Source organism: Saccoglossus kowalevskii, chromosome 14, assembly GCF_978046115.1.
Source record: "Saccoglossus kowalevskii chromosome 14, keSacKowa6.1, whole genome shotgun sequence".
Lineage (NCBI taxonomy): Eukaryota > Metazoa > Hemichordata > Enteropneusta > Harrimaniidae > Saccoglossus > Saccoglossus kowalevskii.
Window position 1 is genome coordinate 29,164,388 of NC_140654.1, and position 27,502 is coordinate 29,191,889.

Here is a 27,502-nt window from a genome sequence, read left to right on the forward strand (position 1 = left end):
ATATATTCCTGTCTGAAATGCGTCTGACCGACGACGAAGTATTAATGTGCTACTTTGCTCCACAAACAGTATTTTATTCTCTGATTCTGTCCGATGTATTTTCTGATACTTGTAACCACGAGAAAAGTGTACGCGATGACGAGAGAAACACTATTTGAAGACCAAAGACCAAGTCTCGTGGCCCTAACACTCAATGAGATCTTGGCGGCCATTTTGTAAATAAGACCTATTGGTCATTCTTTAATATGACACAAGCTTTGGAGTAAAACTAAAATATTAAGTTGTATTTGTACCCGCCTCAAGTATTGTACAAAATTGAAGCCATCCATACTGATCGTTATTTCACTATACCAATCATAGTCTAAGTTTGTCCTCAACTTTAATAATAAATGCATTGTAACCTGTACAGTATTTATTATCCGTAGTTGCCATATCAACAAGGTAGAAATGGGACGTCTATTTGAATGTCTGTCTGTTTGATTCTACAAGCTCGTATAGTGCAACTAATTCCCCACACATTCGTAAGCATAACATTTGAATGTTCACATATTGGTCAGTGAATGATACCCTAATCACAGATTGGAAGAGTTCAAATTCAACTTTAAATTCTAGCATTTTGTTATTACAGAAAAACATTTCACTTATGAAAATAGTCCGATGCCTGGGAATACATGCGATAGCCATCAGTTCATGTTTCTTCCGCGCATACATTAATCGTGGACATATTGGATCAACTTGAGGGCGTTACCAGATCAACATGAGGGCGTTACACACCAGAGTATATTAAGCCCAAACCTTCATAATTAATTGGTGTTGGTGAATGTCGAACTACTAGACGAGGGCATGCTTGTAATGAGTATCGTTGTTCAATAGATAAGAATTTTGTTCGGCTATCGCCGGTTCCCGAATAATATATATTCTGTTTCGGTGTATTCAATACATATGCTATGGAAATATGGAGTCGTTTGACGTTTAACTTTCTTGACGACTTGTTTATCTTAACTTTCACAGAATGCGGTGGTACCTTCATGTTGGGCAGTGAGGAGCTTGCCATAATTACATCTCCTGGCCATCCGAACAAGTATGACATTAACGATAACTGTCTGATATATGTGGTTGCATCGGACAGCGGTGACTTGAGGATAATATTCAACACATTTGACAGCAGGAGAAATTATGATTACCTAGATATTGGTGTTGGAAATGATGCTTTTAATGCTTCGTCGAGAGTTCTCCATCATAGTGGATCTGTGCTGCCTGATGGTATATACGCCGCTGAGGGCAGTGTATGGATTGATTGGATGACCTACAACTATTATTACACTAATAATTACTATACAGGATTTAATCTAACCGTTGAGAATGTGCCAAGTAAGTGACAGAACAATACAAACTGAAATTAAGTAAACAACCGTAACATTACTGATAAATCCAGACGCATGCTTCATGAGTCGAATGATTGGCAACATGACACCCCCCGTTCTTCTCTCTGTGTAGCCTGCACAATCGTATCTCCAGGCTCTTAAGTAATCCGCGATAAATGTCGACTAAACGACTTCAGCAATAAGTTTAAATAACATACATAAGTCGGCTATTAATTAATTTACGTATGCAAACTAGTATATGAACAATCCGCGTCAAATAACGGCCAAAACTTAGTATAATCATATACCCTCCAGTAGAGGGAGGTTCTATGGTATAATCGATATGCGATGTGCCATTTTAGAATAATCAGACTAAAATAAACTGAGTTTTATTTGTGTTGTGGACGGATAAAGTCCAGCACAGGTCCTTTCCCTTATTAACACACAGCAATCTCAGTATGCGAAGTCAGTCAAAATGAAGGACTACTCCGTTTATTGAGAAACTGGATGAACGTTGTGTACAAGACAAAACTAACAAGACTCACAAGTGAAGCGTGCTTTGGTCGGACGCGTGTTTGCGTGTATAGCGCGTCATCGTTGAGATTACTTCTCCTACGTTCGCAATGGGTCCGACTTTTAAAATGGTCAATCTGGTAAGATTGTGTTTGTTTCTAAACTTGTAATGCTTATAACTCAGCGACCAAAGGCCGGATTGCAATCAGAGAAACATGTATAAGTAACTATAAACACGAACTAGAACATGAAAACATTTGTATAAACATTTTGGTAGGTAGATTTATCTTGTTACTCTTCCGTGTTAAATACCTGTAACGCAATTCTAAATAGATCGCGTTAGTTGTCGTATTTTTATCACTCCGTTGTGGGGTTTGGAATTTAATTACATTATACGAAATATTTAATTAATATATGTATTTAATAATTAAAAATATTAAACATTTTTACTGAATCTATGTTTAGGTATTCCTAAAGTTCTTAATGTGGTTCACATTTAATGCTATTTACTATGAGAACTGCATCACCAGAATTTGGGTTCAACAAGTAGAAATTTGCATAGAGCATGTATATATATGCTTGGCGTTAAATGTTGTATATGTATGTCAGAGTGCGCGTCTTGACGTGGTCGTGGAATTTTAGTTTGACGAACGTATTCAAAGTCTGACAACAAAAAACTAAAATCATCTTTACATAACCCGCAAAATCACGAAATAATACCTAAAGAAAGGTTCAGACCTTCAACAAAAATGTTTGCAAAACTGTCCCTCTCTTCCCCGAGCAAAGGGTTGAAAAGTTTATTTCAATAAACATGATTATTTGGTAACCACACATAGTCTTCATCAAGTTCTATACATATGAGAGAAACAGGATATATATATATATATATATATATATATATATATATATATATATATATATATATATATATATATATATATATATATATATATATATATCAGTTCTTTTTATTTAGATAATGGCAATATTTTGGTCAGAGCGCCCTCTAGTATCGTGGAGAATCATGTTCATTTGGAATGCTCTGATTGGATGGAAGTTCAAGCCTAACAAGGTGTGATAGAATTGGCCTGTTACTTATTTTTATTACTTTCTGACCATCTAGTTTGTCGTTCACCATGTTCATTTTCATATAAACAAATAAGCTCCAGCCAATATCAGATTTGACTACTTGTTTCAAGCTATGGCACTTGGGAACGAGTGTTAGTACATGTGGAAAATGTCCAACTGTCTTGGGTAATAAGATTGGCTAAATTTCAACTAAAAACAGATAAACCAGTATACCTGTATGTACGAAGCCAGTGAATGTTATTCAAGCCAAAGAAACTGCATCTATTTATATGAATACACATGGACAGAGAATATTGTTTTGGAGCACTAAATGTGACAAATGCCCTACTGTCTGTGATAAATATACCACACCAGCTACATAGTGACCGACGAGGAGATGGGTAGGTAGTAAAAAAAACATTGACTGAAGCTTTGCAAAGGACTAAATTGCTGTCAATAGCAACACAAATACTGGGAAAGTCAAAGACAGTGAAAAAACACACACACAAAAACACACAGGCATATAAATACTAACTTTCTAGGATCTGTATTGGCTCCAAGTAATCCAGAGTAGAACGAGATGAATCAACGCTATACTCCGCAATCTTTATTTTAATATTAGATGCAACCATTATTTTATAGGGGACAACGGGTCATAACTTGAGGGGAGTTAACACCCATGATTTTAAAAATGCCTTGATCAACAAGAGTCTAAGTTACAGGGAACATTATTTTGATTTTTCAGTGGACCAATAAATGCATTTGACAGGAAAATATAAAAACTCGACCACAACAGCAATTAAAATAGCTTGCTGCATTATAAGTATCACTTCTCTGTCAAATTCATACTTATTTGAATCTGAACATTACAGGCCAATTCTATTACACCTTGCTAGGCTCGAACTTCCAACCAATCAGAGCATTCCAAATAAACATGATTCCCCGCAAATACTAGAGGGCGCTCTGACCAACAAATTGCCATTATCTAAATAAAAAGAACTGATATACAGATAAATATAAAACGTGTAATGTTAGCTGAACTGACATAAATACTGACAAGCTGGGTAGATAGGTGTTTCACTGTTGGCTGGTAAAATGGTGGGGTGTGACTGAATGGGATATGAAACTCCCTAGCTAGTGAAAGACAATGTAACCAGTACTTTTTAAAGAATCGTAGACGAACTTGACTTGTAATCATTTACCCAACCCATTATGCTTATTTAGATTCAATATGGTTCACATATACTGTAGTTAGATTGTAGCAGTAACCCTCCCAAACCCATGGGATTATGGGATATCGACCACCTTTACCCTTTAATTAGCATATAACCTCCAACCAGCGTGTTGTGATAATAATATATTTCAAACATAATAAATATAATCACAGTATACGCCATTGTGAACACGCGTGGTCACCATTTACTATCATGGAGTACAAAATCAAAGACAAATTTGTATCTGTTATTGAATTTGTCTTTCGCATAACTTATTCAACTCAATAATTAACATATCATAGTGATACATATGCAGAAGTGTTCAAAATACAATGATATGAACGTTTAATTTAAAATAAAATATGCACGGTAATGTAATTCAGTCAGAATTCACTCCCATCACGTGTAAGTGATGTTTTGCCAAAGAAAGGAGGATAGAAATTATGATTGTAGCATTGCCATTATCCTATATCGTTATATGGTTAGTTGACAAACTTCCATTTTCAAGTCATATACTTTTGTTATGATATCTGTATTTTGTGCTGTATTTTTTTTAATATACGAATATTTATATAAGCATTGTTATATCTTTATTGTTGACAGAGTGCATACATATCATACGAATGTCTCTGGGGCAGCATAACCACATTACTTCCAAAAATTATCCTGATAGTTATGAAAACCTCCACCACTGTACCTGGATTGTTTCTTCGGAGGAAGGGGTAGCGATCAATGTACATTTTCTAGAGTTCAACACGCAGTTTCAACGCGACAACTTGAGCTTAGGCATCGGTGATAGCCCATCCTTGCAGTCCCAAGTAGTAATGCATTCTGGATCTACCATCCCTGATGACTGGATATCCGAAACCCACACGATATGGATTCAGTTTGCGACTGATGCGTCCATCACCTACCGGGGATTTCGATTGGAACTTGAGGCAGTGAAGTGTAAGTTGTCTATATATGACACGACACGACATGACTTTAGAACACTGCGATAAAAACTTTCCATTTTCAAAATTCTTTGGAAAAAAAACCCTGTAAAAACTGATTTTTACAAGATATTTCAGAAATTCATATTAAGAACAATTTATAGCGATATGTATTTCCTATGCACCCATAAATAATTACCGATTTACCAAAGAATATTAATTTGATATATTCTGTGTATTTGTGCCTTTTATTTGTCTTGAATTATGACTGAAAGAAACTAAATGAAATTATAAACTATGTAGTGTATTCGACAACTCATGTATAAACAATAACTTTAATAAATATGATTTTACTTGGTAAAAAGGAAAGTCTTTATCGCAATATTTAAGTAACAAATCGCTTCTACAAAATTGATGACGTAAAAGAGTTCAAAGCGTCACTATCTTTGTGCTTTGTAGTCGTTCACCAACGAGAATTATATTTTTGAAATATTGTTGCCGTATTCTAGATGAAAACATCCAAACACTATTGTCGGTTTGAATGGCAATGCTTTTACATATGTACGCCGCTTTTACTAGATGCATTGATTTCAATGGAACTATTACTTTCATTGGACGTATTACTTAACTGCATATACTTTTTTTCAATGATTATATTACTTTCATTGAATGAATTACTTTCAATGGGAGTATTACTTACATTGAACGTATTACTTTAAATGGAGGTAGTAATTTCATTGAACATATTACTTTTATTGGGTGCATTACTATCAACGGACGCATTACATTCAATTAATGTATTACCAACAATGAATGTATTACTTACATTAAACGTATTGATTCCAATGGTGGTATGACTTTCAACAGAAGTACCAATTTTACTGAATGTATTACGTAACTGCATGTAATACTTTCACTGGATTTACTGGGTTGTGTAGGATAGTTTTTCTAATTACATATTTGCTTTGTTTACAGATTGTGAAAACATTGGGATTCCTTTTTGTGAGCCGTATCTTCCATATGGGGGTTCTCAATTTTATAGTCCATTCGGACTAACAAGACAACAAACGGAGCAGGTCATCGATAGAACGAGGGAAGTTGAAGGATGTCATGAATACATTCAGCTTTTTATGTGTTCATTATTGTCTCCAGAATGCGGTGTTAACGGAACCTACCGCCAACCGTGTCGAGCTTTTTGTGACGATGTGCGCTCAGCGTGTGAAGATACTATGCATTTCGGTGGGTTGGTATGGCCAGTCAATTGTTCTTCACTTCCGTCTCCCGTTGAAGCTGTCGATTGTATTAGTAAGTAATGAAATCAGATTGTTTTATTAGTAAATAATATAATCTGTGTTTTAGTAAGTAATGTAATCACAGAGTTTATTAGTAAATAATGTAATCAAAGATTGTGATAGTAAGTAATATAATCAGTGTTTTAGTAAGTAATATAATCACAGAGTTTATTAGTGAATATGTAATCAAAGATTGTGCTAATAAAGTAATATAATCAGTGTTTTAGTAAGTAATGTAATCACAGAGTTTATTAGTGAATAATGTAATCAAAGATTGTGATAGTAAGTAATATAATCAGTGTTTTAGTAAGTAATGTAATCAAAGATTGTGCTAGTAAGTAATATAATCAGTGTTTTAGTAAGTGATGTAATCAGAGTTTATTAGTGAATATATAATCAATGACTGTGCTAGTAAGAAATATAATCAGTGTTTTAGTAAGTGATGTAATCAAAGTATATTAATAAATAATGTAACCGAAGTGTATGAGTAAGTAATGTAATCACAGAGTTTATTAGTGAATATGTAATCAAAGATTGTGCCAGTAAGTAATATAATCAGTGTTTTAGTAAGTGATGTAATCTCAGATTGTATTAGTAAATAATGTAATCAAAGATTATGCCAGTAAGTAATAATCAGTGTTTTAGTAAGTAATATAATCAGTGTTTTAGTAAGTGATGTAATCAGTGTTTTAGTAATTGATGTAATCAGTGTTTTAGTAAGTAATGTAATCAGTGTTTTAGTAAGTAATATAATCAGTGTTTTAGTAAGTAATATAATCAGTGTTTTAGTAAGTAATAAAATCAGTGTTTTAGTAAGTAATATAATCAGTGTTTTAGTAAGTGATGTAATCAGTGTTTTAGTAAGTGATGTAATCAGTGTTTTAGTAAGTGATGTAATCAGTGTTTTAGTAAGTAATATAATCAGTGTTTTAGTAAGTAATATAAACAGTGTTTTAGTAAGTAATATAATCAGTGTTTTAGTAAGTAATATAATCAGTTGGTTAGTAAGTAATATAATCAGTGTTTTAGTAAGTGATGTAATCAGTGTTTTAGTAAGTGATGTAAGCAGTGTTTTAGTAAGTGATGTAATCAGTGTTTTAGTAAGTAATATAATCAGTGTTTCAGTAAGTAATATAATCAGTGTTTTAGTAAGTGATGTAATCTCAGATTGTATTAGTAAATAATGTAATCATAGGCAGCATTGACAAAAATATATATCATTTGTGAATATTATAATCAGATAGTAAGATAATTGTTATATTCACAGATAGTATTGGTAAATAATACAATCATAGATTGCATTAGTGAAATATGTATGTAATCAAATATAATCTAGTAAGTAATGTAAATACAACGTGTATTAGTAAGTAATGTAACCAATGACAGTGTTAGCAAGTAATATAATCACGTATGGTATTGGTGAATGGTGTAATATAAAGTTATGTTTTCAGAGTTAGTTTTATTAAGTAATCTCTGTATAATAAACTACTAGTAACTTGGCGCCATTTTTTAGAAATAAGTATTGTCAGACTGTTTTTGAGTAGAAGGGTAACAGTGAAGCCCTCTGTTACAAGGGACGGGTGAAATACCACCAGAAATCAACAAATAATACGGTCTACATGTCATTATTGATTATGTATCTCTGTAATCTCTATATAATAAACTACTAGTAACTTGGCGCCATTTTTTAGAAATAAGTATTGTCAGACTGTTTTTGAGTAGAAGGGTAACAGTGAAGCCCTCTGTTACAAGAGACGGGTGAAATACCACCAGAAATCAACAAATAATACGGTCTACATGTCATTATTGATTATGTATCTCTGTAATCTCTATATAATAAACTACTAGTAACTTGGCGCCATTTTTTAGAAATAAGTATTGTCAGACTGTTTTTGAGTAGAAGGGTAACAGTGAAGCCCTCTGTTACAAGAGACGGGTGAAATACCACCAGAAATCAACAAATAATACGGTCTACATGTCATTATTGATTATGTATCTGTTTACACATATTTCAGGAATTACACCTTGCCTGAGCTTCCCCTGTCAACACAATGGCACGTGTTTGGCTACAAGTGAGCAGAACTACACGTGCGCGTGTGAGGCTGGATATATTGGACATCAATGTGAAATTGGTCAGTATACATGTGTATTGTGTAATTATGTGACTGATGTAAAGGCGGGGGGATTTCAAACACATTCCGACGTCATGTAAGCATCTCATTATATTCCGACGTCATGTAAGCATCTCATTATATTCCGACATCATGCAAGCATCTCATTATATTCCGACGTCATGTAAGCATCTCATTATATTCCGACGTCATGTAAGCATCTCATTATATTCCGACATCATGTAAGCATCTCATTATATTCCGACGTCATGTAAGCATCTCATTATATTCCGACATCATGTAAGCATCTCATTATATTCCGACGTCATGTAAGCATCTCATTATATTCCGACGTCATGTAAGCATCTCATTATATTCCGACGTCATGTAAGCATCTCATTATATTCCGACGTCATGTAAGCGTCTCATTATATTCCGACGTCATGTAAGCATCTCATTATATTCCGACGTCATGTAAGCATCTCATTATATTCCGACGTCATGTAAGCATACTTATCGATTGCACAAGAATATTATATAAAAAATACAATTTGCTATATTCTCTATACTTTTGCCTTTTTTTTATCTTGAATTATGAGTGAAAGAAGCTGAATGAAATTATAATCTATAATGTCTTTTCAACAACTCATGAATGAACAATAACTTTAATAAATATGTTTTTATTTGGTAAAAATACTGTGTTTTTCTGCTTAAAAACAAAAGAATTTCACTATGTCGAAAAATGTTATAGTGAATATTTAATTTATGACTAACTGAACACAATCACCACATTCACGTGTGCAACATATACAATAAATAATATAGTTCTAGTTTGTAAACATTTGAAAATACTTAATATTTAAATTTAACTAACTTGTCTGGATTGCTGATAATCAAAACCAGATAGCAATTATTAATTATTTTTTTTAATAAGAACACAATATTCTCGTCAATTAGTGTTTCTTGTTTATTGTTTTGTTTCCACATCAATTAGCGCATGAAATTCATTAAAGTGTTGAAATTCTGAACTCGGAGTTGATTATTTTATGTTTATCATTTTACCTAAGTATGATTCAAATTATATTAGAGTTTATTGTAAATACGTAATTTATTGTTTCCCCATTTGTATTGATTAAGATTTTGACGAATGCAGCAGCACGCCGTGTGCTAATGGAGGTACGTGCATTGATGGTATCAATGACTACACGTGCTTCTGTTCCATTGGATATACTGGGCAGCAATGTGGTGAGTGTAAATATATCACATATACAGCCATACGTTTTTTGTTAAATTTCCCACACTATTTCTATGACAATATTTATGCCACCACGCGATTTTATGCTTGTCGTTGATTGGTCGATGGGTCACAGTGATACTTCTTCTAAAAGATGATTCTCAAACCAAGTGAAAGCACAAAAGATGTTTGTATATTCTGTCTGTTTTCAAAGGCAGAAGATCAGTATTCAATTTCCATAGCACACATCAACTAGTAGAACCTCGAAGTAGCCTCAATACTGCGACGGTATTTCGTTGTTTACATTTCTTCGACTGGAAATTGGCAGGACGCTCAACTTGAAGAAATAAATAACACCTTGGTACCCGTTATTCCGCGATGCAATTATTTTCAGCTATCGATATCATGTTTTAACACTTGTTTGCCAGTAAGGAGTAATCAAAAGAGCACTTTAATAGCCAAAACACACCAAGATAAAAAAAAAAATTGACGGTGACGCAATGAGGTTGTGTGGTAGCAGAGATACTAACCATTAGAACTCTGGGAAAGAGAATGGTTGTGCCCCTAACACAGTATTTTAAACCATTTTCCAAATACCATAGTCACATAGATCATTCGAACAGTTGACGCGATGGCGGGAAGGAGGAACAGTATTTGAGAAAATAATAAGTCTCGTGGCTTTAATAAGTCTCGCTGCTTTCTCGCTGCCAATGAGATCTCGGCGGCCATTTACACCTAAGATATTTTATAAAGCTTTATTCTTTCCTGAAATATACAGCAGTGTGTCGAATCTATTAAACTGAACTACGATTCATGTAATATTTTCAGATTGCGTCGACATCACGATAGAAAGTTGTCAGTACTTGGATTTGAATTATGCTAGGCTGGCTTCATTCAGTCGATCAAGATCCAACAACCAAGGAATAAGAGACTTCATACAATCACTACAGTATGAGAGAGCTGGTTGTTACGAGCATATAGGGTTTTTCATGTGTGCATTATTAGCCCCTGAATGCAGCGATGAAGGCTATTATCGACCGCCTTGCAATTATTTCTGTGAAATTGCAAGGAGCGAGTGCGAACCAAAGTTCAACACAGGAGGCATACGCTGGCCAATTGATTGTGATGTTCTACCGAATAATAACGATTCCGCTGTGTGTGTTCCTGATCCAAACGTGGCCGCGGGTAGGTAGTTTTTTTTTACATTTGGTACGTGTGGTGTCGAATAATGTAGCATAGAATCTATATTTTCATCATATTTTTATAACAATTGATTGCCTAAATATAACTTTATACTCGTTTAAAGATTGAAAATACCGGTAAACGTTGTAGCCATTACTTAACCTATAGTTTCACTCAATCCCTAAAATACTTTATTACTTGTATAGACGACTTTCCCGGAAGTAGCAAAACTGGGGTGCAAAAATACTCCTGCTTGTCATGGCGGAAAAGACAAACATGTCAGTTTGCTGATAGTCGATAGAACGGAATTTTATTTTTGTGACGTCGATTGGTAAACCCAGAAACATAATATCACGCGTAAAAGTTTACGTTACACCCCAAAACGGCATGCGCGCTCAAGCGAAAAGCCGTATCTTCGACTTCCGGAAAAGTCGTCTACACAGTACAAACAATGCATATTTGTATCATGTAGGGAATACATCCCTGAATGTCCTATTATAACATATTTTGTTTCACCTCACAAAAAAACAGTGAAATGTATAAACTGCAAGGCATGCTGGGAAACATTATGGTATATGCTGTAACGCATTTCGGCACATCTTTCGATATTACGGGGTATCAAAATAAATGTAAAAAAATCCGCACCCCCCCTCGTTCTTACACCGTGACTATTGCAGCAACTCACCCTTTTTGCCAACTAATCCAAACCATTCATTTATGCTTATCTTAGGGTCAGGGTTATGTGGAAGAAGATTATTTGGATCTGATCGTATTGTTGGTGGTATGGCTGCTCAATTAGGTAGCTGGCCCTGGCAGGTTTCAGTTTTAAGACACGGGAGCCACATCTGCGGAGCGGTAATTATTGATCCAAACTGGATTTTAACAGCAGCTCACTGCGTGTAAGCGAATATATACTGAGTATAGCATTATTACAATATGAATTTACGTCATTTATTCGATGACTAAAATAAGATACAATATTGTTCAAAAATACTAGCTGCTCGAGGTGGTTCACATGAACATAATAGTAAATGTTGTTTTATGTCGGTTTGATGTACTACAAGCTACAATGGATTATGATTATGTTTTTCGACACATTTATTCGTTCATAGTTCACAACCGCTCTGTCCGCGTGCGTGATTTTCTTCCATTTATTTAAAGCATTTTGTTTATAGAGATGGGTATTCAGCTTCTAGCTATGAGCTACGTATGGGGTTCATATCTCAGGCAGACTCTGTACCAACCGAAATAAGAAGATCAGTTAATGAGATAATCATGCATCCAGTCTATGAATACCCACCGTGGTATAACGACTATGACGTGGCGTTATTCCGCGTAGAGCCTGCCATAGAATACACAGAATACATACGACCAGCGTGTTTGCCTCCTGCCAATGACCTCTCTTTCTTTCACGCTGGCGAGTTGTGTACAGTGTCAGGTTGGGGTTTCCTATATGACGGTGGATACGTGGCCAATAGTCTACAGGAGGCTGAAATCAATCTTTGGGACCAGGCTACCTGCAACAGTATGCTGAATAGCAACATATTAGATTCATACATATGCGCTGGAGGTCCGGGTGCTGGAAGTGCCAGTACTTGCAGTGTAAGTATGTCTTCCAACCACATATGAGGTTCATAGAGGGTTAATTTCGACATCAAACCTTCAAACCTTGAATTTTAAGACTGATCAGTAATTCACTTTATTTTTTGTGAATATTCGTGTGTATTAGCGTTGTCATTTTGATCAGTATTTATGAACGGCAGCAAAATTCTTGGTAAATTTACATATACATATAAAACCAGAATAGTTGTGGGATTCATTATTACGTGACCGTGACATAGCCACTGTAGACTTTTTAAAATCATTAAGGTAATCTGTCTCGATGCCCCGGGGTGGGGACAAACATTAACCTAAAACACCCGTGAATATTCAAAATTGTTATCACTAATTTAAAATTACATAATTTTAAAATAGGCTGATGGGAACCAATATAGTTCAATACCATTGTATGTATAATAAAAACAAGGGTGCACACCAGCCAATACAGGTATAGAAAGATAACTGAAAACTTTCCCCTGCATGACCAGGAAATTAATTCGAATTGTGTAAAAAGAACATGTGACTGAACTCTTAACGCCATGCGTAACCTCAAGTATTTACAGTCTGCTAGGCTGATCATTGGCACCATCTTAGACAGCAGTCAGGGAATCTGTTAGCTTACACTCAACTGCATGTCTATCAGGATTAACTACTACATGACCAGCACTTGTACCTACAGAATGTGTTCCATATTGGAATGAGGGTTAGGGAATATACCTCATAAAGTGTAAACGTTCATTGCTCCCACAACTGTGCTTATAAACACATCAACGAGGGGTCTGGTCATGCATGCAGCTTGTATTCTGATGTATTAAAGAGTACATACCTTCATCTCAGCATCGGGGACGTTTTTCCATATCCCATCAGCTAGTGGACAATTACAATGTCTCCCAGTGAACTGTGAGAAATGTACCAAATCTGAATCTCAGAACACACTCTGTTAACACTGTCACGTTTTGTCAATTGACTATGCTCTCAGCAGTGGACAGTTGTTTGTAGTTATGCCACCTTATGTCACTTCTGAAAAAGTTGACAAATGAGTGTAAACTCCTGGCAGGTTGACATGGTGAATTAGTATTGGTGGTAGTTGTGTGTGGTATGATGATGCAGAAATAGCTAAATTCCCCACCTCAATGCCATCTGTACTTAAAACTTCAAAAATTTAAAGGAGACTGAACTTTGGTAGCAAAGGGAGAAGAATTTGCATTATTTTGCTTTTGTAAAATAAAGTTGAACTATTTCAGTGGAAGCCTCTATTTCAGCTGGTAATTTCGCAAGTTTAATGTAGCCTTTTTTGCACAAGTTCTCTAGCTAGGATCTCATTCTCTGTTTTCTGTCAATATTAATGTATTTTGAGTCGTCATCCACTCCTTTAACATTTTACAAGCTCAACCAATTTTCTCCTTTGAATTTGCAAATTCTCGACAGTAAATATAACTCCACATACCAGTATAGTAAACTAAGCTATCCCACAGCTGTAAATAGTATTCCAAATACCAGTACAGTAAACTAAGCTGTCCCACAGCTGTAAATAGTATTCCAAATACCAGTACAGTAAACTAAGCTATCCCACAGCTGTAAATAGTATTCCAAATACCAGTACAGTAAACTAAGCTATCCCACAGCTGTAAATAGTATTCCAAATACCAGTACAGTAAACTAAGCTGTCCCACAGCTGTAAATAGTATTCCAAATACCAGTACAGTAAACTAAGCTATCCCACAGCTGTAAATAGTATTCCAAATACCAGTACAGTAAACTAAGCTATCCCACAGCTGTAAATAGTATTCCAAATACCAGTACAGTAAACTAAGCTATCCCACAGCTGTAAATAGTATTCCAAATACCAGTACAGTAAACTAAGCTGTCCCACAACTGTAAATAGTATTCCAAATACCAGTACAGTAAACTAAGCTATCCCACAGCTGTAAATAGTATTCCAAATACCAGTACAGTAAACTAAGCTATCCCACAGCTGTAAATAGTATTCCAAATACCAGTACAGTAAACTAAGCTGTCCCACAGCTGTAAATAGTATTCCAAATACCAGTACAGTAAACTAAGCTATCCCACAGCTGTAAATAGTATTCCAATTACCAGTACAGTAAACTAAGCTGTCCCACAACTGTAAATAGTATTCCAAATACCAGTACAGTAAACTAAGCTATCCCACAGCTGTAAATAGTATTCCAAATACCAGTACAGTAAACTAAGCTATCCCACAGCTGTAAATAGTATTCCAAATACCAGTACAGTAAACTAAGCTATCCCACAGCTGTAAATAGTATTCCAAATACCAGTACAGTAAACTAAGCTATCCCACAGCTGTAAATAGTATTCCAAATACCAGTACAGTAAACTAAGCTGTCCCACAGCTGTAAATAGTATTCCAAATACCAGTACAGTAAACTAAGCTATCCCACAGCTGTAAATAGTATTCCAAATACCAGTACAGTAAACTAAGCTATCCCACAGCTGTAAATAGTATTCCAAATACCAGTACAGTAAACTAAGCTGTCCCACAGCTGTAAATAGTATTCCAAATACCAGTACAGTAAACTAAGCTATCCCACAGCTGTAAATAGTATTCCAAATACCAGTACAGTAAACTAAGCTGTCCCACAGCTGTAAATAGTATTCCAAATACCAGCACAGTAAACTAAGCTATCCCACAGCTGTAAATAGTATTCCAAATACCAGTACAGTAAACTAAGCTATCCCACAGCTGTAAATAGTATTCCAAATACCAGTACAGTAAACTAAGCTATCCCACAGCTGTAAATAGTATTCCAAATACCAGTACAGTAAACTAAGCTGTCCCACAGCTGTAAATAGTATTCCAAATACCAGTACAGTAAACTAAGCTATCCCACAGCTGTAAATAGTATTCCAAATACCAGTACAGTAAACTAAGCTATCCCACAGCTGTAAATAGTATTCCAAATACCAGTACAGTAAACTAAGCTGTCCCACAGCTGTAAATAGTATTCCAAATACCAGTACAGTAAACTAAGCTATCCCACAGCTGTAAATAGTATTCCAAATACCAGTACAGTAAACTAAGCTATCCCACAGCTGTAAATAGTATTCCAAATACCAGTACAGTAAACTAAGCTGTCCCACAACTGTAAATAGTATTCCAAATACCAGTACAGTAAACTAAGCTATCCCACAGCTGTAAATAGTATTCCAAATACCAGTACAGTAAACTAAGCTATCCCACAGCTGTAAATAGTATTCCAAATACCAGTACAGTAAACTAAGCTGTCCCACAGCTGTAAATAGTATTCCAAATACCAGTACAGTAAACTAAGCTATCCCACAGCTGTAAATAGTATTCCAAATACCAGTACAGTAAACTAAGCTATCCCACAGCTGTAAATAGTATTCCAAATACCAGTACAGTAAACTAAGCTGTCCCACAACTGTAAATAGTATTCCAAATACCAGTACAGTAAACTAAGCTATCCCACAGCTGTAAATAGTATTCCAAATACCAGTACAGTAAACTAAGCTATCCCACAGCTGTAAATAGTATTCCAAATACCAGTACAGTAAACTAAGCTATCCCACAGCTGTAAATAGTATTCCAAATACCGGTACAGTAAACTAAGCTATCCCAGAGCTGTAAATAGTATTCCAAATACCAGTACAGTAAACTAAGCTATCCCAGAGCTGTAAATAGTATTCCAAATACCAGTACAGTAAACTAAGCTATCCCACAGCTGTAAATAGTATTCCAAATACCAGTACAGTAAACTAAGCTATCCCACAGCTGTAAATAGTATTCCAAATACCGGTACAGTAAACTAAGCTATCCCAGAGCTGTAAATAGTATTCCAAATACCAGTACAGTAAACTAACCTGTCCCACAGCTGTAAATTGTATTCCAAATACCAGTACAGTAAACTAAGCTGTCCCACAACTGTAAATAGTATTCCAAATACCAGTAGAGTAAACTAAGCTGTCCCACAATTGTAAATTGTATTCCAAATACCAGTAGAGTAAACTAAGCTATCCCACAGCTGTAAATAGTATTCCAAATACCAGTACAGTAAACTAAGCTATCCCACAGCTGTAAATAGTATTCCAAATACCAGTACAGTAAACTAAGCTGTCCCACAACTGTAAATAGTATTCCAAGAACCAGTACAGTAAACTAAGCTATCCCACAGCTGTAAATAGTATTCCAAATACCAGTACAGTAAACTAAGCTGTCCCACAACTGTAAATAGTATTCCAAGAACCAGTACAGTAAACTAAGCTATCCCACAGCTGTAAATAGTATTCCAAATACCAGTACAGTAAACTAAGCTATCCCACAGCTGTAAATAGTATTCCAAATATCAGTACAGTAAACTAAGCTGTCCCACAGCTGTAAATGGTATTCCAAATACCAGTACAGTAAACTAAGCTATCCCACAGCTGTAAATAGTATTCCAAATACCAGTACAGTAAACTAAGCTGTCCCACAGCTGTAAATAGTATTCCAAATACCAGTACAGTAAACTAAGCTGTCCCACAGCTGTAAATAGTATTCCAAATACCAGTACAGTAAACTAAGCTATCCCACAGCTGTAAATGGTATTCCAAATACCAGTACAGTAAACTAAGCTGTCCCACAGCTGTAAATAGTATTCCAAATACCAGTACAGTAAACTAAGCTATCCCACAGCTGTAAATAGTATTCCAATTACCAGTACAGTAAACTAAGCTGTCCCACAACTGTAAATAGTATTCCAAATACCAGTACAGTAAACTAAGCTATCCCACAGCTGTAAATAGTATTCCAAATACCAGTACAGTAAACTAAGCTATCCCACAACTGTAAATAGTATTCCAAATACCAGTACAGTAAACTAAGCTATCCCACAACTGTAAATAGTATTCCAAATACCAGTACAGTAAACTAAGCTATCCCACAGCTGTAAATAGTATTCCAAATACCAGTACAGTAAACTAAGCTATCCCACAGCTGTAAATAGTATTCCAAATACCAGTACAGTAAACTAAGCTATCCCACAGCTGTAAATAGTATTCCAAATACCAGTACAGTAAACTAAGCTATCCCACAGCTGTAAATAGTATTCCAAATACCAGTACAGTAAACTAAGCTATCCCACAACTGTAAATAGTATTCCAAATACCAGTACAGTAAACTAAGCTGTCCCACAACTGTAAATAGTATTCCAAATACCAGTACAGTAAACTAAGCTATCCCACAGCTGTAAATAGTATTCCAAATACCAGTACAGTAAACTAAGCTATCCCACAGCTGTAAATAGTATTCCAAATACCAGTACAGTAAACTAAGCTATCCCACAGCTGTAAATAGTATTCCAAATACCAGTACAGTAAACTAAGCTATCCCACAGCTGTAAATAGTATTCCAAATACCAGTACAGTAAACTAAGCTATCCCACAACTGTAAATAGTATTCCAAATACCAGTACAGTAAACTAAGCTGTCCCACAACTGTAAATAGTATTCCAAATACCAGTACAGTAAACTAAGCTGTCCCACAGCTGTAAATAGTATTCCAAATACCAGTACAGTAAACTAAGCTATCCCACAACTGTAAATAGTATTCCAAATACCAGTACAGTAAACTAAGCTGTCCCACAGCTGTAAATGGTATTCCAAATACCAGTACAGTAAACTAAGCTGTCCCACAGCTGTAAATATTTTTCCAAATACCAGTTCAGTAAACTAAGCTATCACACAGCTGTAAATAGTATTCCAAATACCAGTACAGTAAACTAAGCTGTCCCACAGCTGTAAATAGTATTCCAAATACCAGTACAGTAAACTAAGCTATCCCACAGCTGTAAATAGTATTCCAATTACCAGTACAGTAAACTAAGCTGTCCCACAACTGTAAATAGTATTCCAAATACCAGTACAGTAAACTAAGCTATCCCACAGCTGTAAATAGTATTCCAAATACCAGTACAGTAAACTAAGCTGTCCCACAACTGTAAATAGTATTCCAAATACCAGTACAGTAAACTAAGCTATCCCACAGCTGTAAATAGTATTCCAAATACCAGTACAGTAAACTAAGCTATCCCACAGCTGTAAATAGTATTCCAAATACCAGTACAGTAAACTAAGCTGTCCCACAACTGTAAATAGTATTCCAAATACCAGTACAGTAAACTAAGCTATCCCACACTGTAAATAGTATTCCAAATACCAGTACAGTAAACTAAGCTGTCCCACAGCTGTAAATAGTATTCCAAATACCAGTACAGTAAACTAAGCTATCCCACAGCTGTAAATAGTATTCCAAATACCAGTACAGTAAACTAAGCTATCCCACAGCTGTAAATAGTATTCCAAATACCAGTACAGTAAACTAAGCTATCCCACAGCTGTAAATAGTATTCCAAATACCAGTACAGTAAACTAAGCTGTCCCACAGCTGTAAATAGTATTCCAAATACCAGTACAGTAAACTAAGCTATCCCACAGCTGTAAATAGTATTCCAAATACCAGTACAGTAAACTAAGCTATCCCACAGCTGTAAATAGTATTCCAAATACCAGTACAGTAAACTAAGCTGTCCCACAGCTGTAAATAGTATTCCAAATACCAGTACAGTAAACTAAGCTATCCCACAGCTGTAAATAGTATTCCAAATACCAGTACAGTAAACTAAGCTATCCCACAGCTGTAAATAGTATTCCAAATACCAGTACAGTAAACTAAGCTATCCCACAGCTGTAAATAGTATTCCAAATACCAGTACAGTAAACTAAGCTATCCCACAGCTGTAAATAGTATTCCAAATACCAGTACAGTAAACTAAGCTATCCCACAGCTGTAAATAGTATTCCAAATACCAGTACAGTAAACTAAGCTGTCCCACAGCTGTAAATAGTATTCCAAATACCAGTACAGTAAACTAAGCTATCCCACAGCTGTAAATAGTATTCCAAATACCAGTACAGTAAACTAAGCTGTCCCATGAAAGTGAATAGTTCTCCAAATACCAGTACAGTAAACTAAGCTGTCCCACAGCTGTAAATAGTATTCCAAATACCAGTACAGTAAACTAAGCTGTCCCACAGCTGTAAATAGTATTCCAAATACCAATACAGTAAACTAAGCTATCCCACAGCTGTAAATAGTATTCCAAATACCAGGGCAGTAAACTAAGCTATCACATAGCTGTAAATAGTATTCCAAATACCAGTACAGTAAACTAAGCTATCCCACAGCTGTAAATAGTATTTCAAATACCAGTACAGTAAACTAAGCTATCCCACAGCTGTAAATAGTATTCCAAATACCAGTACAGTAAACTAAGCTGTCCCACAACTGTAAATAGTATTCCAAATACCAGTACAGTAAACTAAGCTATCCCACATCTTTAAATAGTATTCCAAATACCAGTACAGTAAACTAAGCTGTCCCACAACTGTAAATAGTATTCCAAATACCAGTACAGTAAACTAAGCTGTCCCACAACTGTAAATAGTATTCCAAATACCAGTACAGTAAACTAAGCTGTCCCACAACTGTAAATAGTATTCCAAATACCAGTACAGTAAACTAAGCTGTCCCACAACTGTAAATAGTATTCCAAATACCAGTACAGTAAACTAAGCTATCCCACAGCTGTAAATGGTATTCCAAATACCAGTACAGTACACTAAGCTATCCCACAGCTGTTTATGGTATTCCAAATACCAGTACAGTAAACTAAGCTGTCCCACAGTTGTAAATAGTATTCCAAATACCAGTACAGTAAACTAAGCTGTCCCACAGTTGTAAATAGTATTCCAAATACCAGTACAGTAAACTAATCTATCCCACAGCTGTAAATAGTATTCCAAATACCAGTACAGTAAACTAATCTATCCCACAGCTGTAAATAGTATTCCAAATACCAGTACAGTAAACTAAGCTGTCCCACAGCTGTAAATAGTATTCCAAATACCAGTACAGTAAACTAAGCTATCCCACAGCTGTAAATAGTATTCCAAATACCAGTACAGTAAACTAAGCTGTCCCACAGCTGTAAATAGTATTCCAAATACCAGTACAGTAAACTAAGCTATCCCACAGCTGTAAATAGTATTCCAAATACCAGTACAGTAAACTAAGCTGTCCCACAGCTGTAAATAGTATTCCAAATACCAGTACAGTAAACTAAGCTATCCCACAGCTGTAAATAGTATTCCAAATACCAGTACAGTAAACTAAGCTATCCCACAGCTGTAAATAGTATTCCAAATACCAGTACAGTAAACTAAGCTATCCCACAGCTGTAAATAGTATTCCAAATACCAGTACAGTAAACTAAGCTATCCCACAGCTGTAAATAGTATTCCAAATACCAGTACAGTAAACTAAGCTGTCCCACAGCTGTAAATAGTATTCCAAATACCAGTACAGTAAACTAAACTATCCCACAGCTGTAAATAGTATTCCAAATACCAGTACAGTAAACTAAGCTGTCTCACAGCTGTAAATAGTATTCCAAATACCAGTACAGTAAACTAAGCTATCCCACAGTTGTAAATAGTATTCCAAATACCAGTACAGTAAACTAAGCTATCCCACAGCTGTAAATAGTATTCCAAATACCAGTACAGTAAACTAAGCTATCCCACAGCTGTAAATAGTATTCCAAATACCAGTACAGTAAACTAAGCTATCCCACAGCTGTAAATAGTATTCCAAATACCAGTACAGTAAACTAAGCTATCCCACAACTGTAAATAGTATTCCAAATACCAGTACAGTAAACTAAGCTATCCCACAGCTGTAAATAGTATTCCAAATACCAGTACAGTAAACTAAGCTATCCCACAGCTGTAAATAGTATTCCAAATACCAGTACAGTAAACTAAGCTGTCCCACAGCTGTAAATAGTATTCCAAATACCAGTACAGTAAACTAAGCTGTCCCACAGCTGTAAATAGTATTCCAAATATCAGTACAGTAAACTTAGCTATCCCACAGCTGTAAATAGTATTCCAAATACCAGTACAGTAAACTAAGCTGTCCCATGAAAGTGAATAGTTCTCCAAATACAAGTATGGTAAAGCAAACCTAACCCACAGTAGTTAATAGACACAAAAACAAAATGACGGTACGGTACGAAGTTCTGTTATGATGAATTGGTGTCAGCGAGCTAGTGTCATGCGGATTTGTTCTGGTGTGAGTTGGATTTGATGCGAACAAACAATGTATCTAGACCTCCATAAACCAGTATACCAAGGTTAAACTAACTTTTCCTCAGTGGTCTAATCATAGATATGCAATACCACCAATTCAAGGAAGAAAAATACTAAAGCAAGTGCATGTTATCTTAAGTAGATATTATATAACGCAATACATTCGTGTTAATTAATTGCTATCGGTTGTAATGCAGGGAGATAGTGGTGGGCCATTAATTTGCAAGAAAGCCAATGGTCGATGGTACTTAGCAGGCATTACAAGTTGGCATGAGTCATACTGTGGAGCCAAGCCACACATATATAGCAGGGTAACTTCTGCTATTACATGGATTGAGACGACTATAATGCAGTGTAAGTACTTAAGTCCTTAATGTGTTTGCCTTTACTTGTATGATGGGATGGTGATAGAGACCGGGTGTCGTGTCTGACTAAACTATATAGTGGTATGATATAACGTATTGTATTTCACATGACAAAATATATGATTCAAACACTAATTATAAAATACACTAATACAGAGTCGGCTTCATAGAGCCTTGGCGGATTTCACGTGAACTTGTCAAACTACCCCATGCGAAGCTCCCTATAGTCGGTTTATACTCGAAAATGTCTCCTCCCAGGTTCGCTTATGAACTCAGAAATGGCTCAAATGACTACAGATGTGTCTGTTTGCCCCCTTCGGTTATTCTCACGTGAGGAAAATCATTATTGATGGTGCTACACCAAAGTTAGACTTCATGCCCTACGATATGGGCATGGTTGGCAACTCGCGACATTGACATGGCCATGGCCACAAAAGGTATGTTAATCTAACAGGCTATTCTACCACCTGATATTATGAAGTTACTTTGGATTTCAGTAGGCTACTACCACAGTACAGCCACTAGGTGCTCATAGACTATTATACTATAGACTTATAAAGACTTTCTGTTTTCAACATTGTAAAGTTCTTGTGTTATTGTTTATACATGATTTGTTGAACACACTAAATGTTTGGTAATTTTATTCAGCTGCTTTCAAGACAAAAATATGTAAACATATATAGAATATAGCAAATTATGTATTGTTTTTATTGTTCATGTGTAATTTGTAATTATGATAATTATTATTGGTGTGTTTCTGTAATACATTTCTGCTATACTGTAATATATTTCTGCATTTCTTGTCAAAATCAGTTGTTTTCAGATTTAAAAAAAAGAATTTCTCAATGTTGAAAACACAAATCATTTATCATAGTGTTTTATGCATAAACTGTTCAAGCTCACTCTTATAGTGGTCAAGGGTTAATCTTTTGACCCATCTTATCAGGTGACCATTCACTCTGGCCACTCAACCAGAATAAGCTGTGTAAGATATGAGCCTTTATCCCTACCTCGCATCTCTCTGGTAAGGAAATGTAACAGGTGAAAAAAGAAGGGTTTTTTTGTCTAGAAGATTGCTCTTGATTGCTAGTGTTTCTTCTTGCAGTGTATTATATATAATACCTGTCCACAGTCAGAGCAACATGTGTTGTGATTTTTGTAAAATGCTTCCTGGACCAGGCGTGAATGGCAGGGTGGTATTTATAATTTTCATTCTTGAACCTCATCAAAGCCAAGTGTCGAGTGGTGGATGAATATAATATGTCACCTTCGAATTAAAAATGTAAAAATCGAAATCAAACGTGCAAGATACAATTAGGCTAACAATTCTAAGATGTATAGATGTACATATCGTGTTTCAACTGTACACCATACCCTTCAAATGAGCCTAACCTAATACATCACAGAAAAAAAGTTAAATTTTTCATTGCGCAGTATCTGTAAAAAACAGTCACAATGGTATAATTTTAGGCGTTTCTGAAAACACATCTAGCCACCGGATATGAAAATAAACTAAGCATAGATTGTACCTATTAGAATGCTTATGTTGTTTCTCACGATGACCTGTTTTTGTTGGTTTTGTTTCAATACATGCGGCTAATTCATGTAACAACAACCCTTGTCCTTCGGGTCAACTATGTATAGTCACCCAAGATGGAAGTGTATACTACTGTGTTTAAGTTCAGTAACTTAATAGTAAGTGACAAGACTGTTACCATCGCACTAAATAAATTGTGACATTACATTACAACCTCAGGTCACTTAGTGTGGGATCTTAAATGTATCACGGGAGTTTAGTTTCGTCTAACCAATCAATGAAATATCTGTAAATAAAAAAAAAACAGATATAGACATCTTATGCCAACATAGAGTGGTTGAACAATTCTGGAGTTTAAATTGAAATCACCGTCGTAACTATAGGTTAGGTCTGCAAAAAAATACATTATGCCTGTATGTATGGGCATGTTCTGTCGACTGTTATTTTAAAATAGGCAACGTTGCAATATGTGTCAAAGTTTAAGGCACTTTAGGTTGTTATACTGATTTGTATACGTTGTTAACCTTGTAATAAATCGATTGGTTATAACATAAAGCTACACATTGATAAGTTCTATGTTTATGTATATTATTATGACATATTACATAGTCCGGCGTTGTTAAATATTATTGCTCGATTGATTTAAAATGGAGAAATATATGGCCAATTGAAATTGTACGCATTATATAGTGATCATCGTATTTACGCATCTTGTAAAAACAGTGATGTGATGAATGCTACATATGTTTGAAAATTGTCGGTCGTAATTGTCGCCGAAGAAAATATGATAATGAGTGTGCGAGGATTAGTAGTGATATGTCAGGCTACCTGCATCTACAATTTAGAAAAGTTACCAAAAATAACAGAAAGACATGCCATGTCTATATTTGGGAGAGCAATCTCATATTAGAGTGATATAATCTTTGGATGCGTGTGCGATATCAGCCCGTCTTGTTTTGGCAGGATAGCAGAAACTGCGCTCGATTTCACCTCAAGAAATTTCTGCCATTCTTCCCTGAATTTGAGAGTCCATCGGTACGCTCGCGATTTCATCCCGATGCGTAGCTTAGATAATGATATCACCATCTACTACCGGATAACAAGCAAACACGACCAGCAAACACGGGCTAGCTAAAGTTGCTGATATTACCGACCACGACACGTGGGATAGCTAAAGTTGTCGATATTACCGACCAGGACACGTAGGCTAGCTTAAGTTGTCGATATTACCGACCAGGACACACGGGCTAGCTGAAGTTGCCGATATTACCGACAAGGACACACGGGCTAGCTAAAGTTGCCGATATTACCGACCAGGACACGTAGGCTAGCTAAAGTTGCCGATATTACGGACCAGGACACACGGGCTAGCTAAAGTTGCCGATATTACAGACCAGGACACGTGGGCTAGCTAAAGTGGCTGATATTACCGACCAAGACACGTAGGCTAGCTAAAGTTGCCGATATTACCGACCAGGACACGTGGGCTAGCTAAAGTTGCCGATATTACCGACCAGGACACACGGGCTAGCTAAAGTTGCCGATATTATCGACCAGGATACGTAGGCTAGCTGAAGTTGCCGTAATTACCGACCAGGACACGTGGGCTAGCTAAAGTTGCCGATATTACCGACCAGGACACGTGGGCTAGCTATAGTTGCCGATATTACCGACCAGGACACATGGGCTAGCTAAAGTTACCGATATAATCGACCAGGATACGTAGGCTAGCTCAAGTTGCCGATATTACCGACCAGGACAGGTGGGCTAGCTAAAGTTGCCGATATTACCGACCAGGACACGTGGGCTAGCTAAAGTTGCCGATATTACCGACCAGGACACACGGGCTAGCTAAAGTTGCCGATATTATCGACCAGGATACGTAGGCTAGCTAATGTTGCCGATATTACCGACCAGGACACGTAGGCTAGCTAAAGTTGCCGATATTACGGACCAGGACACACGGGCTAGCTAAAGTTGCCGATATTACAGACCAGGACACGTAGGCTAGCTAAAGTTGCTGATATTACCGACCAAGACACGTAGGCTAGCTAAAGTTGCCGATATTACCGACCAGTATACTTGCACTAGCTGAAGTTGTCGATAATACCGACCAGGACACGTGGGCTAGCTGAAGTTGCCGTAATTACCGACCATGACACGTTGGCTAGCTAAAGTTGCCGATATTACCGACCAGGACACACGGGCTAGCTAAAGTTGCCGATATTATCGACCAGGATACGTAGGCTAGCTAAAGTTGCCGATATTACCGACCAGGACACATGGCCTAGCTAAAGTTACCGATATTATCGACCAGGATACGTAGGCTAGCTCAAGTTGCCGATATTACCGACCAGGACACGTGGGCTAGCTTAAGTTGCCGATATTACCGACCAGGACACGTGGGCTAGCTAAAGTTGCCGATATTACCGACCAGGACACGCGGGCTAGCTTAAGTTGCCGATATTACCGACCAGGACACGTGGGCTAGCTAAAATTGCCGATATTACCGACCAGGACACGTGGGCTAGCTAAAGTTGCCGATATTACCGACCAAGACACGTGGGCTAGCTAAAGTTGGCGATATTACGGACCAGGATACGTGGGCTAGCTAAAGTTGCCGATATTACCGATCAGGACACGTGGGCTAGCTTAAGTTGCCGATATTACCGATCAGGACACACTGGCTAGCTAAAGTTGACGATATTACCGACCATGACACACGGACTAGCTAAAGTTGCCGATATTACCGACCAGGACACACGGGCTAGCTAAAGTTGCTGATATTACCGACCAAGACACGTGGGCTAGCTAAACTTGCCAATATTACCGACCAGGACACGTGGGCTAGCTTAAGTTGCCGATATTACCGATCAGGACACTTAGGCAAGCTAAAGTTGCCGATATTACCGACCAGGATACACGGGCTAGCTAAAGTTGCCGATATTACCGACCAAGACACGTGGGCTAGCTAAAGTTGCCGATATTACAGACCAGGAAACATAGGCTAGCTAAACTTGCCGATATTACCGACCAAGACACGTGGGCTAAACTAAAGTTGCCGATATTACCGACCAGGACACGTAGGTTAGCTTATGTTACCGATGTTACCGACCAGGACACGTGGGCTAGCTTAAGTTGACGATATTAGCGACCAAGAATCACGGGCTAGCTGAAGTTGCCGATATTACCGACAAGGACACACGGGCTAGCTAAAGTTGCCGATATTACCGACCAGGACACGTAGGCTAGCTAAAGTTGCCGATATTACGGACCAGGAAACACGGGCTAGCTAAAGTTGTCGATATTACCGACCAGGACACGTGGGCTAGCTTAAGTTGCCGATATTAGCGACCAAGACACACGGGCTAGCTGAAGTTGCCGATATTACCGACAAGGACACACGGGCTAGCTAAAGTTGCCGATATTACCGACCAGGACACGTAGGCTAGCTAAAGTTGCCGATATTACGGACCAGGACACACGGGCTAGCTAAAGTTGCTGGTATTACCGACCAGGACACATGGGCTAGCTGAAGTTGCCGTAATTACCGACCAGGACACGTGGGCTAGCTAAAGTTGCCGATATTAACGACCAGGACACGTGGGCTAGCTAAAGTTGCCGATAATACCGACCAGGATACGTAGGCTAGCTAAAGTTGCCGATATTACCGACCAGGACACGTAGGCTAGCTAAAGTTGCCGATATTACGGACCAGGACACACGGGCTAGCTAAAGTTGCCGGTATTACAGACCAGTATACTTGCACTAGCTGAAGTTGTCGATATTACCGACCAGGACACATGGGCTAGCTGAAGTTGCCGTAATTACCGACCAGGACACGTGGGCTAGCTAATGTTGCCGATATTACCGACCAGGACACGTGGGCTAGCTAAAGTTGC

General features: G+C 36.9%; 1 protein-coding gene across 3 annotated transcripts in view; it reads left to right on the top strand.

Annotated features, from left to right (window-relative positions):
* The window catches only part of LOC102805322 (uncharacterized), a 261,933-nt gene that overhangs the window by 176,098 nt on the left and 58,333 nt on the right, over positions 1–27,502 (top strand). Inside the window, exons 14-23 of one of the 3 annotated variants that reach the window (XR_014931631.1) lie at positions 1,012–1,371; positions 4,763–5,107; positions 6,067–6,396; positions 8,399–8,515; positions 9,632–9,739; positions 10,557–10,913; positions 11,641–11,809; positions 12,086–12,512; positions 21,896–22,052; positions 22,322–22,500. Coding sequence is in view for 2 of the 3 variants with exons in the window: in XM_085508109.1 (XP_085364235.1) it covers positions 1,012–1,371; positions 4,763–5,107; positions 6,067–6,396; positions 8,399–8,515; positions 9,632–9,739; positions 10,557–10,913; positions 11,641–11,809; positions 12,086–12,512; positions 21,896–22,052; positions 22,322–22,413 (2,462 nt within the window). In the remaining variant the exon portion in view is untranslated. Of the gene's footprint in view, positions 1–1,011; positions 1,372–4,762; positions 5,108–6,066; positions 6,397–8,398; positions 8,516–9,631; positions 9,740–10,556; positions 10,914–11,640; positions 11,810–12,085; positions 12,513–21,895; positions 22,053–22,321; positions 22,902–27,502 lie in introns of those variants that run through there. The other 2 variants (XM_085508109.1, XM_085508110.1) reach the window with 2 other exon arrangements.